The following is a 14661-nucleotide window of genomic DNA, read 5'->3' as shown; positions in this document are numbered from 1 at the left end:
GAAAAAAAGATAAGAATGAAAAAGCACTTAATTGTTTAAGAGCTCAGCTATTTCTCGTACAAGCTGAGCGAATGTGTCAGTCTATGAGTTGCCCACTTCTTCTGGAACCTTATTATGTACCTGAAGAAAATAAGTTTAGTTTGTAGAAAATGACTGAGAAATTATATCACCTATAATGTCATTTTTATATTGCTCCTAAAAAAATACAGTGTGTTGATCATTGGTTTATTAATTTTCTATCTTACCCATTGGGATTCCTCATTTAACATCAATTCACTGTCCTACAAAACTCTTTCTTTGTGGATTCTTTAAAAAGGTTTTCCAAAGAGTTAGTAACTTAAGGGACATGAAACACAAGAATTGTCTTCCATGATTCGGATAGAACATACAATATTATTTTTCCAATGTACTTCTATTTTCAAATGTATTGTAAGAAGTTCCAATAGTATCCTAAGAGAACTAACCTGTTACACTGGCACATTCTACTTCATTCAGGATTGTTTACTAACTCAAACAACCAGGACATATAAGACTGATTCAGGAGAAGACCAAACCTATTGCCAATCAGCATAGAACCCTCGTTTGGGAAGAGGAATAGTTTAATTTTAATGATATAAAATACTGAAGATCACTCTTAAATATAAGAAATCACTGTTCTAATAGTGATCTCCGGTACTACTAGGGAAAGGGTAAAGTTTTGGAACACAGACTATAAAGGGAGATTCCAGCCAAAATTATAATAAATATGGATACATTTCAGTTTTTAATTGAAGCTTTTTTGTAATATATATGTAAAATCTATATCTGTTTAAAATCTGTATTTAAGTATACTTCGTGCACCACCATTTTAAATACAGCAGAATGAAAAACACCCTTAAAAGGATACAAAACCCACATTCATTTTCATACTTAATATCAGAGCATATAATTTTAAACAACTTTTCAATTTACCTATATTATAAAATTTATATGGTAACATACACTCACCGGCTACTTTATTAGGTACACCTTGCTAGTAGTGGGTTGGACCCTCTTTTGCCTTCAAAACTGCCTTAATTCTTTGTGGCATAGATCGAACAAGGTGTTTGAAACATTTTTCAGATATTTTGGTCCATATTGACATGGTAGCATCACGCAGTTGCTGCAGATTTGTAGGCTGCACATTCATGATGTGACTATCTTGTTCCACCACATTCCAAAGGTGCTCTATTGGATTGAGATCTGGAGGCCATTGGAGTACAGTGAATTTATTTTCATGTTCAAGAAACCAGTATGAGATGATTTGAGCTTTGTGACAGGGTGCATTATACTGCTGGAAGTAGCCATCAGAAGATGGGTACACTGTAGTCATAAAGGGATGGACATGGTCAGCAGCAATACTCAAGTAGGCCATGGCATTTAAATGATGCTCAATTGGTACTAAGGGGCCCAAAGTGTGGCAAGAAAATTTCCCCCACACCATTACACTACCACCACCTGCCTTAAGCGTTGATACAAGGCAGGATGGATCCATGCTTTCATGTTGTTTATGCCAAATTCTGACCCTACCATCTGAATGTTGCAGCTGAAATCGAGACTCATCAGACCAAGTATTGTCCATGTTTTGTGACCCTGTGAGAATTGTAGCCTCAGTTTCCTGTTCTTAGCTGACAGGAGTGGCACCCGATGTGGTCTTCTGCTGCTGTAGCCCATCTGCTTCAAGGTTCAAAGTGTTGTGCATTTAAAGATGGTATTCTGCATACCTTGGTTGTAACAAGTGGTTTTTGGAGTTAATGTTGCCTTTCTATCATCTCAAACCAGTCTGCCCATTCTCCTCTGACCTTTGACATCAACAAGGCATTGTCGGCCACACAACTGCAACTCACTGGAAATTTTCTCTTTTTCAGATCATTCTCTGTAAACCCTAGAGATGGTTGTGTGTAAAAATCCCAGTAGATAAGCAGTTTTTGAGATACTCAGACCAGCCCATCTGGCACCAACAACCATGCCAGTCACTTAAATCCCCTTTCTTACCCATTCTGATGCTCGGTTTGAACTTCAGCAAGTCATCTTTACCACGTCTAGCTGCCTAAATGCATTAAGTTGCTGCCAGGTGATTGGTTGATTAGCAATTTGTGTTACAAAGCAATTGAACAGGTGTACCTAATAAAGTGGCTGGTGAGTGTAGTAGATGAGGTTGGAAGAAGACAGAATTCCATAGAGTTAAATCTATACAGATTCTACTTAAGAATATATTATTATTATTTATTATAAAAAAGCTCCAACTGAGCATACTTTAATTCCATTAAAGAAGGTGACCCGTTTAACACAAGCAATCATATCAATGAATTCTGTTTCTAACCAGAAATATATTTATCCATTTTTAAATGAATCTAAGGTATTGGCATTCACTACCTCCTTAGGCAATAAGTTCCACAATTTGATAGCTCTTACAGGGAAAAAACGTTTATGTTGCTGGATATTAAATTAGCTTCCTTTGTTTTCTTGGTATCCTTTGTTGAAGATGCAGCAATACACTACTGGGAGCTAGCTGAACACATCAGTAAGCCAATGAGAAGAGATATATATGTGCAGCCACCAATCAAAAGTTAGCTTCCAGTAGTTCACTCCTGCTCCTGAGCCTACCTAAGTATGCATTTTGACAAAAGTTACCAAGAAAACACAGCAAATTAGATAATAGAATTACATTACCATCTCTTTAACTTTTAATTAACTCAAGAAATATTGCATGTATTTACTTCAAACTGTAAAGAATTATAGTTACTGCTAATCTGTCTCTACAGTCAGGAGTTGTAAGTATCTGGAGAAGGGGGCTGTTAATGTAATCTTCATTTGAACTTAAACTAAAGCATATTATTTATTTTTAGCGATTATTGATCTTTTTATATTTCTGATATAGGCAAATGATTTAATAAAATATACAGAAAATATAGACCTCCAGAATAAAGATGATGCTCTGAAACAACAGGAATATATATTTGGGGACTATATTGAGAGACTTTGGGCATATCTTACTATCCAACAGCTGCTAGAAAAACGGTAAATTAATCTAAATCTGCATTGAATGGAGATAAATAAATGTAAAAGATACTTTTCTTTTTCTTTTTTGCTCAATAACACAAGCAGTGGGCGATGCAAAACAATTTCTAGATTGTAAAATACAGTGCCACCGTTTGCAAAAGTTTGCTACTAACTCAGGCGTCAATCACAATCTATTAGCTAATTTGTTTTTGACAAGTTTTCAGGCTGAAAACGGCGACACAATAGCATGGAGCTAAAATGTTTTTGGTACCTTTTACTTTTCAATAGGTGTTTGAGACCAGTTTGCCTAAATCAACACCTAAAGACACTTGATAAATTCCCAAAATGTCCATTTTGGCATCTTTGCAAGTGTTACAAGACAATTTTTTACATTATGTATAATAGTTTTTTGGGTTTTTTTTTATAATTTTTATTGAGGTTAAATATGTAATGTAACAGACAAATTATATTACAGATGTCATATACATATACAAAGAAAAAACATATCAATCATATTGCCACAATAAATAGTCAAATCTGTTACGTCACATTTATGCAAAATATACTAGAAATTAACTTCACATTTTTGTATTTCTTTCATTCTATATAAAATCATAAAAAGAATAAACGTAGTAATGCACACCATATATATGATATAAAGAGTATAACATTTGTAAGCTTTTTAAACTTTTGATACTTTTGAAACCCAGAATAGTGTAATAAACGGACAGCAAATTGTGGCTTACAATATATAAAAACTAAAAATGTTAAGCTAGTATGTACCTGAGCCACCTGATTCTGGGTTATTAGGAAGATATTAATTTTAAGTGTGGTATGTTTCAAGGGTAACCGCACAAGAATTCTCTGGCATAATCACATAGTGCCAGAATTCTATATATATGGGAGGGCGGGCAGAGAATAATCATGTATTTTCTTAGTTGGGAATAAGAGCCTTTAAATATATAACTTCTGTGTAGATGCTCATGTTGAGTTAAATTAGTGGAACATATAGGAGAGTGGTATATATATATATATATATATATTATATATATACATATATATATATATACATACATACATATGTATACCTATGGGACAACACTATTCAGCAATTAATTAATATTAAACTAAAGGAGACCATTGTAATAAGAGTCAGGTTATAGTTCTAAAATTTGGCTATATACCCCTGCTGGTTCCGTAAGAGAACTTAGCATACCTATACAGTAGCCAGCAAACCACTATAACCATCTTGAAATCTACTGTGGAAATAATAGATTATAAAAGCAGCCATGAAGCAATAAAGCGCTCTAGATTAAAACCTCACTGCATACATATAAGTATATGAGAAAGAGCTAGTCCAAGCATCAGACTCCCTGGTCACCATGTATACTAATCAATATGCTTAGTAGGTTTGCAGTTGTAATAGATATATACATATGTCTTATCAAAATGTAATGGCTATGGGGTATGTCTATATAAATAAAAAAATAGTAGATAGTTCCCAAAGGGTAGTTTCCAAGCACGTATATAGGACTATAGGGAATTAGTATTCTATCTCCTTGGAATATAGTAGATATATTGGGTTTTAACTTTAATTATATTAGCCATGTCATCACCACCGCTGACAACACGGTAGTGTCACTTCCAGAGTAAATGTCTTATGAAAACCCAGAGAGACATACTTGCTTAGAATTGTAGAATAGCTTTTAATAATTATTATTATTTTTTTATATTTAATATTTCAGTAACTCGCATTGAGGTTAGAAATTCTTCATGCGCACTAAACCAACAACAAATTAGACCTTAAGTGCAAAATGAGAAGCGCTATACGCATATTTTACGTTCCAATGTTCTTCACAAAAAGAAATTACATTTTTATTATTAAATATATATTTCTATTTATATCTGATAATGTTAATGGAAAATAGATATCTATACCTACATATCTACAGGAATATATATACAGGTATACACACACATACACACACACACACACACACACACACACATATATATGCTGGCTTAAGGACAGAAAACAAAGTGTCTTAGTAAATGGAGTTCATTCAGCAGAGGGGGCTGTTACTAGTGGTGTTCCTCAGGGGTCAGTTCTGGGGCCTGTTTTGTTTAACATATTTATCTGCGATATCAGCAAAGGGCTACAGGGGAAAGTATGTCTCTTTTCAGATGATACAAACATTTGTAACAGAGTGGATGTTCCAGGGGGGATAGACAAAATGAGAAGTGATATACAACAATTGGAGGATTGGACAAACGACTGGGACCTAAAGTTTAACACAGCAAAGTGTAAAATAATGCATTTAGGGAAGAAAAATCCAAATGTTAATTACATACTCAATGACACTTTACTGACTGTTACAGATGAGGAACAGGACTTGGGAATTATTATTTCAGATGATTTAAAACTTAGTAAACAATGTAGTAATGCAGCAAGTAAGGCTAGCAGAATACTTGGATGTATTGGTAGAGGTATTTGCAGCAGAAATAGTAAGGTTCTTATGCCACTTTATAGATCATTAGTTAGGCCTCATCTTGAGTATTGTGTGCAGTTCTGGAGACAATATCTTCAGAAGGATATTAACAAACTTGAATCTGTGCAAAGGAGGGTTACCAAATGGTACATGGTCTAAAAAATAAAACTTAGCAGGATAGGCTCAATGACCTAAATATGCATAGCTTAGAGGAGAGAAGGGAAAGAGGTGATATGATAGCAACTTTCAAGTACATTAAAGGGTTTAGTAAAACTGAGGCTGTGGGTATTTTACATAAAATGGAAAATTCAAGAACAAGGGGTCATGAGCTCAAGCTAAAGGGTAGTAGATTCAGGAGTAATTTGAGGAAGCACTTCTTTACAGAAAGAGTGATTGATTTATGGAATAAACTTCCTCAAGAGGTAGTAGCAACAAACACTGTGGGGGACTTTAAAAATGCATGGGACATCCTACGAACTAGATAAGTTTATACTGTTAGGTAAGGTCGGACAGACTTGCTGGGCCTATGGCTCTTATCTGCCGTCAATATCTATGTTTCTATATATATATATATATATATACACAGTATATATATATATATATATATATATATATATATATATATATATATATATATACAGTCATGCATTTCTGTGAGAAAATGCACCACTTCGCCCAGAAAATTGTTGCAATTACAAATGTTTAGGCATTCTCATGTTTATTTCTTTTATTTGTATTGGTATGACTCAAAAAAAGTGGAGAAAAAAGAAGCCAAATCTGACACATTCCACACAATACACACAAAAATGGACAGGACAAAATTATTGGCACCCTCAATATAATATTTGGTAGCACACCCTTTGGAAAAAAAATGAGTTTCTTACACCTCTCTACTGGAATTTTGGACCACTCTTCTTTTGCCAACTGCTTCAGGTCTCTCAGATTGGAAGGGTTCCTTTTCCCAACTGCTGTTTTGAGATCTCTCCACAGGTGCTCTACGGGATTTTAGATCTGGACTCATTGCTGGCCAGTTTAGTACTCTGCAGTGCTATGTCTTAAACCATTTCTGGGTGCATTTTGACGTGTGCTTTGGGTCATTGTCCTGCTGTAAGACCCATGATTTCTGATGGAGACCCAACTTTCTGACAATGGGCCCTACATTGCAACACAGAATTATTTGGTAGTCTTCAGATTTCATAATGCCATGCACATAGTCAAGACATACAGTGCCTGAAGCAGTAAAGCAACCCCAAAACATCAGTGAAACCCCACCATGTTTGACGTTAGGGACTGTGTTCTTTTCTTTAAAAGCCTAATTTCTTTTTCTAAAAACAGTAGAATAATGGGCTTTTTCAAAAAGCTGTAATTTAATTTCTTCTGTCCACAGCACATTCTCCCAAAAGAATTTTGGCTTCCTCAGGGAAGTTTTTGGAAAACTCCAATCTGGCTTTTTTTATATTTCTGTGTCAGCAGTGGGGTCCTCCTGGGTCTCCTACCATAGCATTTTTTTTCATTCAAAAGGTGTAGTAAAGTGCGAGCAGCCACATTTGTACCCTGCCTGAAGGTCAGCTTGAATTTTTCTGGAAGGTTCCTCATCCATCATTCGAACAATCCTTTGTTCCAATCTTTGATCATGTTTTCTCTTTAGTCCACGTCCAGGGAGATAGCTACAGTGCCATGGGCTGTAAACTTCTTAACAATATTGAGCACAGTAGACACAGGAACATTTAGATCTCTGGAGATGGACTTGTAACCTTGATATTGTCCATGCTTTTCCACAATTTTTGTTCTCAAATCCTCAGACAATTATTTGCTGCTCTTTCTTTTATCCACACAGAGACACATAACACACAGAGACACATAACAGAAAGGTTGAGTACATTTTTCACCATTTTAACTAGTTTCCGGTGTGATTTCTATGTTGTCAGAAACCGGTAATTTATACAGGTGAGTTTAATTACAAACAGGAGCATCACAAACTTGGAATGCATTTATTTCTTACAATTTTGAAAAGGTGCCAATAATTTTATCCAGTCCATTTTTGAGTTTTGCATGGAATGTGTCAGATTTGGCTTTTTTTTTCTCCACTTTTTTGTGTCATACCAATACAAACAAAAGAAATAAACATGAGAATGCCTAAACATTTGTAATTGCAACAATTTTCTTGACAAAGTCGTGCATTATCTGACAGAAATGCGGGAATGCCAATATCATAGGCCATGACTGTATATATATATATATTTACAATGAAAATTACATTGTTCTGTATGCAAAGAACATTGGAATGTGAAATATCAATAACTCCTGTCGTGTTAGCGCACGAGCGATAGTTGCTCTACTATGCTCTTCATTTACTTCTATGGAGAAAATACATTAAGGCGGTCGCAATATCCCAAAGTTCTTTGGTTAGCACATGTTGGCTTTTGCTTGTGCAAAAAACCTTTTACTTTCAACTTGTAATATGCACTACCCAATGCATAGAAAAAGATTAGTTCTAGGAAACTTTACGCCCGAGCGAAAGTGCTAAATTGGGCACCACTTGTAATATGGCACAGATTGTGATCCACCCCTCAGTGTAATAATTTGATGTCAACTATATAACTGATATAGTAAGACAAATAAATGTTGTTCTCAGAAACAACGCTTTCACCAATTAATTCTCAGTTCCAATGACTATCTTCAATTATCCTTAAAATATGAATAAAAATGTTAGATAATAATATTACAATCTTAAGAGAGATTTATAGCTATTGTTGCTGTATATTTTCCACATAAATGCATGTAATATTTAGGAATTATATACAACTAATAACCAATAATTGTTTTTAGCTAAATTTATATATTATTATACTCAGATAGCAACACATTTTGTAAACCATGTGGATTAGTGTTATTAATGATAATGTTAAAGGTGTTTAATTGTTAATATTTTTATTTATCTAATTATTTAATAATTGATTTATCCCTAGAATTTATGCTGATCCATCAGAGAAACAAAATTTAACAGAAAAAGCCCTTGAACTATCACTGAAATATAAATTTGTGACTCCATTGACATCAATGGTTGTTACAAAACCTGAAGAAAAAGAAGATGAACAGTTGATAGCTGATAAATTTGTGGAAGGTATTGTTTTCTGTTTTATATATACCAATGATCTCCATTCTGGCAAGATGATCTAAGACATCTTGTCAGTGCGGCAAGGTCCCCCAAGTAATTTTTAAGAGGTGAATTTTAGCCTTGGTGATTCTTATCTGGCTATATAGAGTTATTTAAGTGAAGGAGAGACACCTACATCCCCAAAGATTTTGTGTGATTTTTCTCCTTGTCGACGAGTTGTTGATCATTAGGCCAATAAAAATGAAAATTACACTGTTATGAGAATAAATTAAATTTGGAATCATATATCTGTTCAACTAGATAAAAAGAAATAGTGTAATAATTTAGCTTAACCTTACACAAAAATAATATTTAATTTTATATACCCCTTTCTTTATATCTAATCAGTGTCTTGGTATATTTATCACCATGAATAATATTGATACATTCTTAGTCAGACCCAAAATGGCATTTCATATATTTTCAGTTTTCTTTCTATAGTTATGGTTATCTTTGCCTTTAATTGTTTTTTAAGTAAAAATATCAACTATTTCCTAGGAGAGATGCCGGCTTTGTAGTATAATTAAAGATAGCACTAATATAAACATTGTATAACTGATTATTAAATATTAAACACTGTGCAACTTGAAACTTGAAACGGTATATTGAAGATGGAAGCAGCATATAATACTTGACTAATCTAATTACTTTCCCTGAAGATATATAATGGATTGGAGTATTAACATGTTGTTACTATAGGCTCCTGTTTTGTGCTCTGATTGGACAGTTGGAGCTGACTTAAGCTCTGATTGGCCAAGGTCAACTACTGCCTGATGATGATTGTATATTTTTCATGGTTGCTTTCCTGGAATTTTGGATTGCAATTGTACTTATTGATTGGTTTATTGAAAGGGAAGTTAATTAAATATAAATTTTGTTTCTTTTTTGTAACCCATTTTTTGTTAAAAAAATTATATATATATATATATATATATATATATATACACATTCATATTTAGACAAGTACCTTTATGTTAATGACCTCATATCTTTGAGCAGTTATAACTTTTTAATGCAAAATTTTGTTTAAAATAATTTTAATACATAGTGTTATTATGAGTGTAACTTTACTTTTAAATATATGTTTCATGTCTTTTGTGACACTTTTTTGTTTTGCATAACAGTTTATCAGTACTCTGAGGTCATGACAATCATTATAATGTAAATCTCAATTGCACTCACACGTTCACATTTACTTTCAACTAATACGGCCGTGTAACTGTTAGCCCGCCACTCATAATCTGGCCCAATGTGTACAAGAATTAATTGAATTTAAAATTAAAAAAACATAATAATAAAAGTACACTGCTTAAAGGAACAGGAAAAACAATGTCACGTTAAAGTATTTTTTATTTGTAGCCTTCATACTTCTGGAGGTGTTTCTCTCCATGATGCACATGCACAGTTGTTCTTATCAGCCAGTAAGCAAGATGTTCCTAGGGATCCGTTGTCAATAAATACATATTTCCTGATATTATTATTATTATTATAATACTAGTTTAAGCAGCTTTAACTAAACCTTTATTCATGGAAAGGTATTCTTAATATGTTCAATTATTCCCCCCTTTCATATGCATTAGAGAATTTTTAAGGGTGCCTTTAAGCAAACTAATTAATGAAATGACTTGAAAAATTAAAAAAAATCATTGAACATAAACATAATATAAACTGAACGTTTATTGAGATAATTCAAATTTGAATATGCATGGACTTTATCAAACCAATGGACATAGCAACATGAACATATGGACAAGCATTCGTATATGAGAGAAGTATTCTGATATAAGAAAGGCTGTAAATGACAAGTGTGTGAGGAGATGTTTCATGTTCAGACTCTATACATTAAAGGCACAGTAAATGTAGGGAAAATATTAAATAATTCTTTACTATGTGCATAGTTATGTAACAATAGGATATACTTTTGTTTAATTTTTTTTTTAAATGCATAATTTGTCACCAAAAACTATACTTAACTTTTGTGCAAATCCGTAATTCTGTGTAGCATTTAAAAAAAAAAAAAATAGTGCATCATGGGCTCACTTTCTAATCAGAGCGAGTCCGATCACACCATTCAACCACATTTAGGGGCCAATTTATTAAGGGCCGAATGGTCCTGAATTCCCCTGTTTCTGTGTGAGTCTTCAGGATCGCTGGAAACAGGAGTTAATAAGACAGCTGCTCTTTAACTTCTCCGCCTCCACTGAGGCTGCGGACATCAATCTACCCAATCTCATATGGTCAGGTTGATGGACACCCCCTGCTAGCGGTCTGCAGGAGGCAGAATTGCACAAGCAGTTCCCCAGAATTATGTCCCATTTTTCTCAGCGTTTACTGTCCCATTTTTTACTCTTTTATTTAATTAAAGTCTTAAAAAAAATAAGCACTACATTTACTCATTTTTACTTAGTGTTTAATGTTTCTATTTTATAATGTTTTTTATTCTTATGTAACTTTTTTGGATAGGTCAGTCTGATAGTTCTCGATTCAGCAACAGCTATGGTAGGTTGACTTTTGATTCATTCATTCATTCATTATTGTAACTGAAAAATATGTATGTTTATGTGTATAAGAGAGAAAATTTTTTTGTGAAAAACTGGTTGATTATTTTCAAATTAAAAATGGCAAATGAATTACATTCCATGTGATAAATAAAATTTGAAAAATAAGTTAATCTTGTAAATTTGACACACATTATACCCCACAACATTATATTTTAAGGCACATTTTTCACAAATCACTCTTTTTTTGCATGTTGTTGAAATAATACTTTGAAAATACTTCAGACTTCAAGTGCAATCAACTTTGAAAACATATTAGTACATTGTTTATATATAATTTTGTCTTTTTAATTTTTAAGAAATGTTTTAAGGTATTAAAATGCAGCAATAAAAATATCATGGTTAAAATTAAAAGTTAGAAACAGAAACTGTAAAGCACTAAACGTATAAACAGTACAGAAATATAGCACAGACATTCTAGTGACTGGTAAACAACTGTATTTTATTCATCTGAAATTAAAAAGGGACAGTAAACACTCTATAAATACAACACATTTTGTCCATCATGGATATCTGATTAGAATGTTTTGCACTGGTTGCTGATATCTTTATATATAAAAGAAGTCCTGACTGAATGACTGACTCATCCACCCAGCTCAAACCGTTTAACCTAGGAACATAAAATTTGGAAGGTATGTTTTAATGACGTAGGCACCCACTAATGAAGGATTTTTGGAAAGTACATCCCTATGGAGGTAAACAAAGGGGGTGTTTTACCATTTCCCAAAAAATCTACTTAAAGGGGGTGAAAAGGGGGGTGATTTATGACAATACCTATTTCTCAAGAACCGAAGATGTTACTGACATGAAAATTGGTATTTACCTTCTCCTTTAAAACTAAAGAAACACGTGTTTTACCATTTCCTGAAAATCCACTTGAGGGGGGTGAAAAGGGGGGGGTGATTTATGAGGATACCTATATCTCAAAAACCAAAGATGTTACAGACTTGAAAATTGGTATTTACATTTTCCTTTAAAAATAAAGAAACACTTTTTTTTTACCATTTCCTGTGAATCCACTTAAGGGGGGACATTTAAGAGGACACCTAAATCTCAAAAACTGAAAAATGTTAGAAAAGTTAAAAGTATAATTTCAAATCTTCATTATAAAGTAGGTTTACAGGCCAAATGGTTTGCTTCTAACATCAGTAATTCTCAAGATATGGATATCACTAAAAAATGAATACTCTCTTTTCACATCTGACAGTTGAGTCATAATATATGATTTCAAAAATGTAATATTAAAGTAATTGTAAATAGAATAATAATAACATATTTTTGATGTGCCAAGTGGGCCCCCCACCCAAAACTTAGCTGATTGGTGCCCATGTACAAGAAAGATGGAGAATTAACGAAAACACACAAAGTTCATGTCAGCGAGCGTGCAACCCGAATAGGCACACACATGAGGGCACACGTTGTTGCAAGTGGTCGCTTTTTATTTTTACAAATCACAAAATTCATGTGAGCAAAGCTGCGGGCAACAGCTAGTTGTTTATATACAGGCAAACAACTACAACATGCAATTTAAAAAGTGAGAAATGAAAAGCAGTAGTCTTATTTAGAGATACCCCATTACTAAAAGGAGAAAATAGTTTAATATACAGGCCATGTTTTGTTTGATTAAAATCTATATTGTTTTATTTGTACAAAGTTAGCACTTAAAGGACCACTCAATGCAGTAGAATTACATAATTTACAAGTGCACAATGAAAAGATAAAGCAATAGCACTTACTCTGAATTTCAAATAAGCAGCATATTTCTTTTTCTCCCAGACTAGCATACATATACCCTGTGCGCTTGTGCACATGCTCAGTAGAATCTTGTTCCCCAGAAATTGTTCAAAATTTGATAATGGAAGTAAATTGGAAAGTGTCTTTAAAATGCATGCTCTTTTGGAATCATAAAAGTTTATTTTGACTTGAGTATCCCTTTAAACAAATTGCCCTGTACCCCCCCCCCCCTTTATATGCCATTGTTGGCAGACCAGGTAAATATGATTAAAAAAATTCAGATGACAAAGCTTGTACTTGATTTTATAAACAATCCACTTCTGTAAACAAAATTAAATTACATGTTGTATGCAAGTCCTTTGCCAAGTAATGCTTCACTGCTGATCTAAACCATGAATATAAAAAACAATTACTTTAATATGCATTAATATGTTATTGATATTGTTTGATAACTGATTTTTATTTCCATACAGTTCCAAGTGTACCTTCATATGTACCTTCATATGCATATGCAAGTGCACCTTCATATCCTACAAGCTTTGGTAAGTTTTTCTATAGAGCCATCTTTACCTTATTTTGTGCTTCATAATACACCACACATTCTTATTCACAGTTCAGGACTTCAGGCAGGCCATGCTAGCACCCGCACTCTCTGCTTACGCAACAATGCACTTGTAATCCGGGCAGAATGTGCTTTGGCATTGTCCCGCTGGAAAATGCAATGATGTCCCTGGAAAAGACAGCATCTGGATGGCAGCATATGTTGCTCCAAAATGTATACATATCTTTTTGCATTAATGGTGCCCTAACAGATGTGCAAGTTATCCACGCCATGGGCACTGACACACCCCCATACCATAAAAGACGTTGGCTTTTTGGACCTGATGCTGATATCAATTTGTATGGTCCTTTTCCTCTTTGGCCCGGAGAACACGACAACTGTTTTTGCCAAAAACTATTTGAAATGTTGACTCGTTGGACCACAAAACATGATTCCACTGTGCTATACACATACACTCACACACATGTAGAAACTCACACACATATACACACATACACGCAGACATATAAACACACTCACACTTATGAGAATTTACACTATAATTGCATTGCTTCATTTACAATGCCAGCTCTATTTACCTAACCCTGCACAAAAAAACACAGCTAATCCACTCACATAATGAATGCCTTATCCCATCTACGCAGCAACACATGTCCTTCCTGCCTAGTCAAGTACAACATTTGCAGGGCAGGTTCCTGCTGGGGCTTAGAGAGTAAACACCTGTGAGGAACAAGGGGAATACTAATTGTAACAGCGCCATCTGCTGGCCTCTAAAAGAAAACTCTATTAAAAAACACCAAGGGGCCAATTTATCAAGCTCCGTATGGAGCTTGATGCCCCTTGTTTGGCTCGCCGGAAACAGTAGTTATGAAGCAGCGGTCTAAAGACCGCTGCTCCATAACTTGTCCGCCTGCTCTGAAATGGCGGACAGAAATCAACCCGATCGAATACTATTGGGTTGATTGACACCCCCTGCTGCACGGTGTGGCATTGCACCAGCAGTTCACCAGAACTGCTGGTGCAATGATAAATGCCAAGAGCATAGGCTGTTGGCATTTATCGATGTGCAGCGGACATGATCCGCTATATCAGATCATGTCCACTCGCACCATCATAAATATGCCCCCAAAAGCTTTAGTA

General features: G+C 34.2%; 1 protein-coding gene across 1 annotated transcript in view; it reads left to right on the top strand.

The window, feature by feature from the left end:
• LOC128660587 (inter-alpha-trypsin inhibitor heavy chain H3) overlaps positions 1 to 14661 on the top strand; it is a 180008-nt gene that overhangs the window by 140737 nt on the left and 24610 nt on the right. The window contains exons 13-16 of the mRNA XM_053714517.1: positions 2900 to 3039; positions 8480 to 8634; positions 11131 to 11166; positions 13433 to 13501. Of these exons, the coding sequence (XP_053570492.1) occupies positions 2900 to 3039; positions 8480 to 8634; positions 11131 to 11166; positions 13433 to 13501 (400 nt within the window). The remainder of the gene's footprint in view (positions 1 to 2899; positions 3040 to 8479; positions 8635 to 11130; positions 11167 to 13432; positions 13502 to 14661) is intronic.

This window comes from Bombina bombina, chromosome 5 (assembly GCF_027579735.1).
Source record: "Bombina bombina isolate aBomBom1 chromosome 5, aBomBom1.pri, whole genome shotgun sequence".
Classification (NCBI taxonomy): domain Eukaryota; kingdom Metazoa; phylum Chordata; class Amphibia; order Anura; family Bombinatoridae; genus Bombina; species Bombina bombina.
The sequence above is the reverse complement of the archived record's forward strand: the minus strand, read 5'-3'. Positions and strand labels throughout refer to the sequence as shown.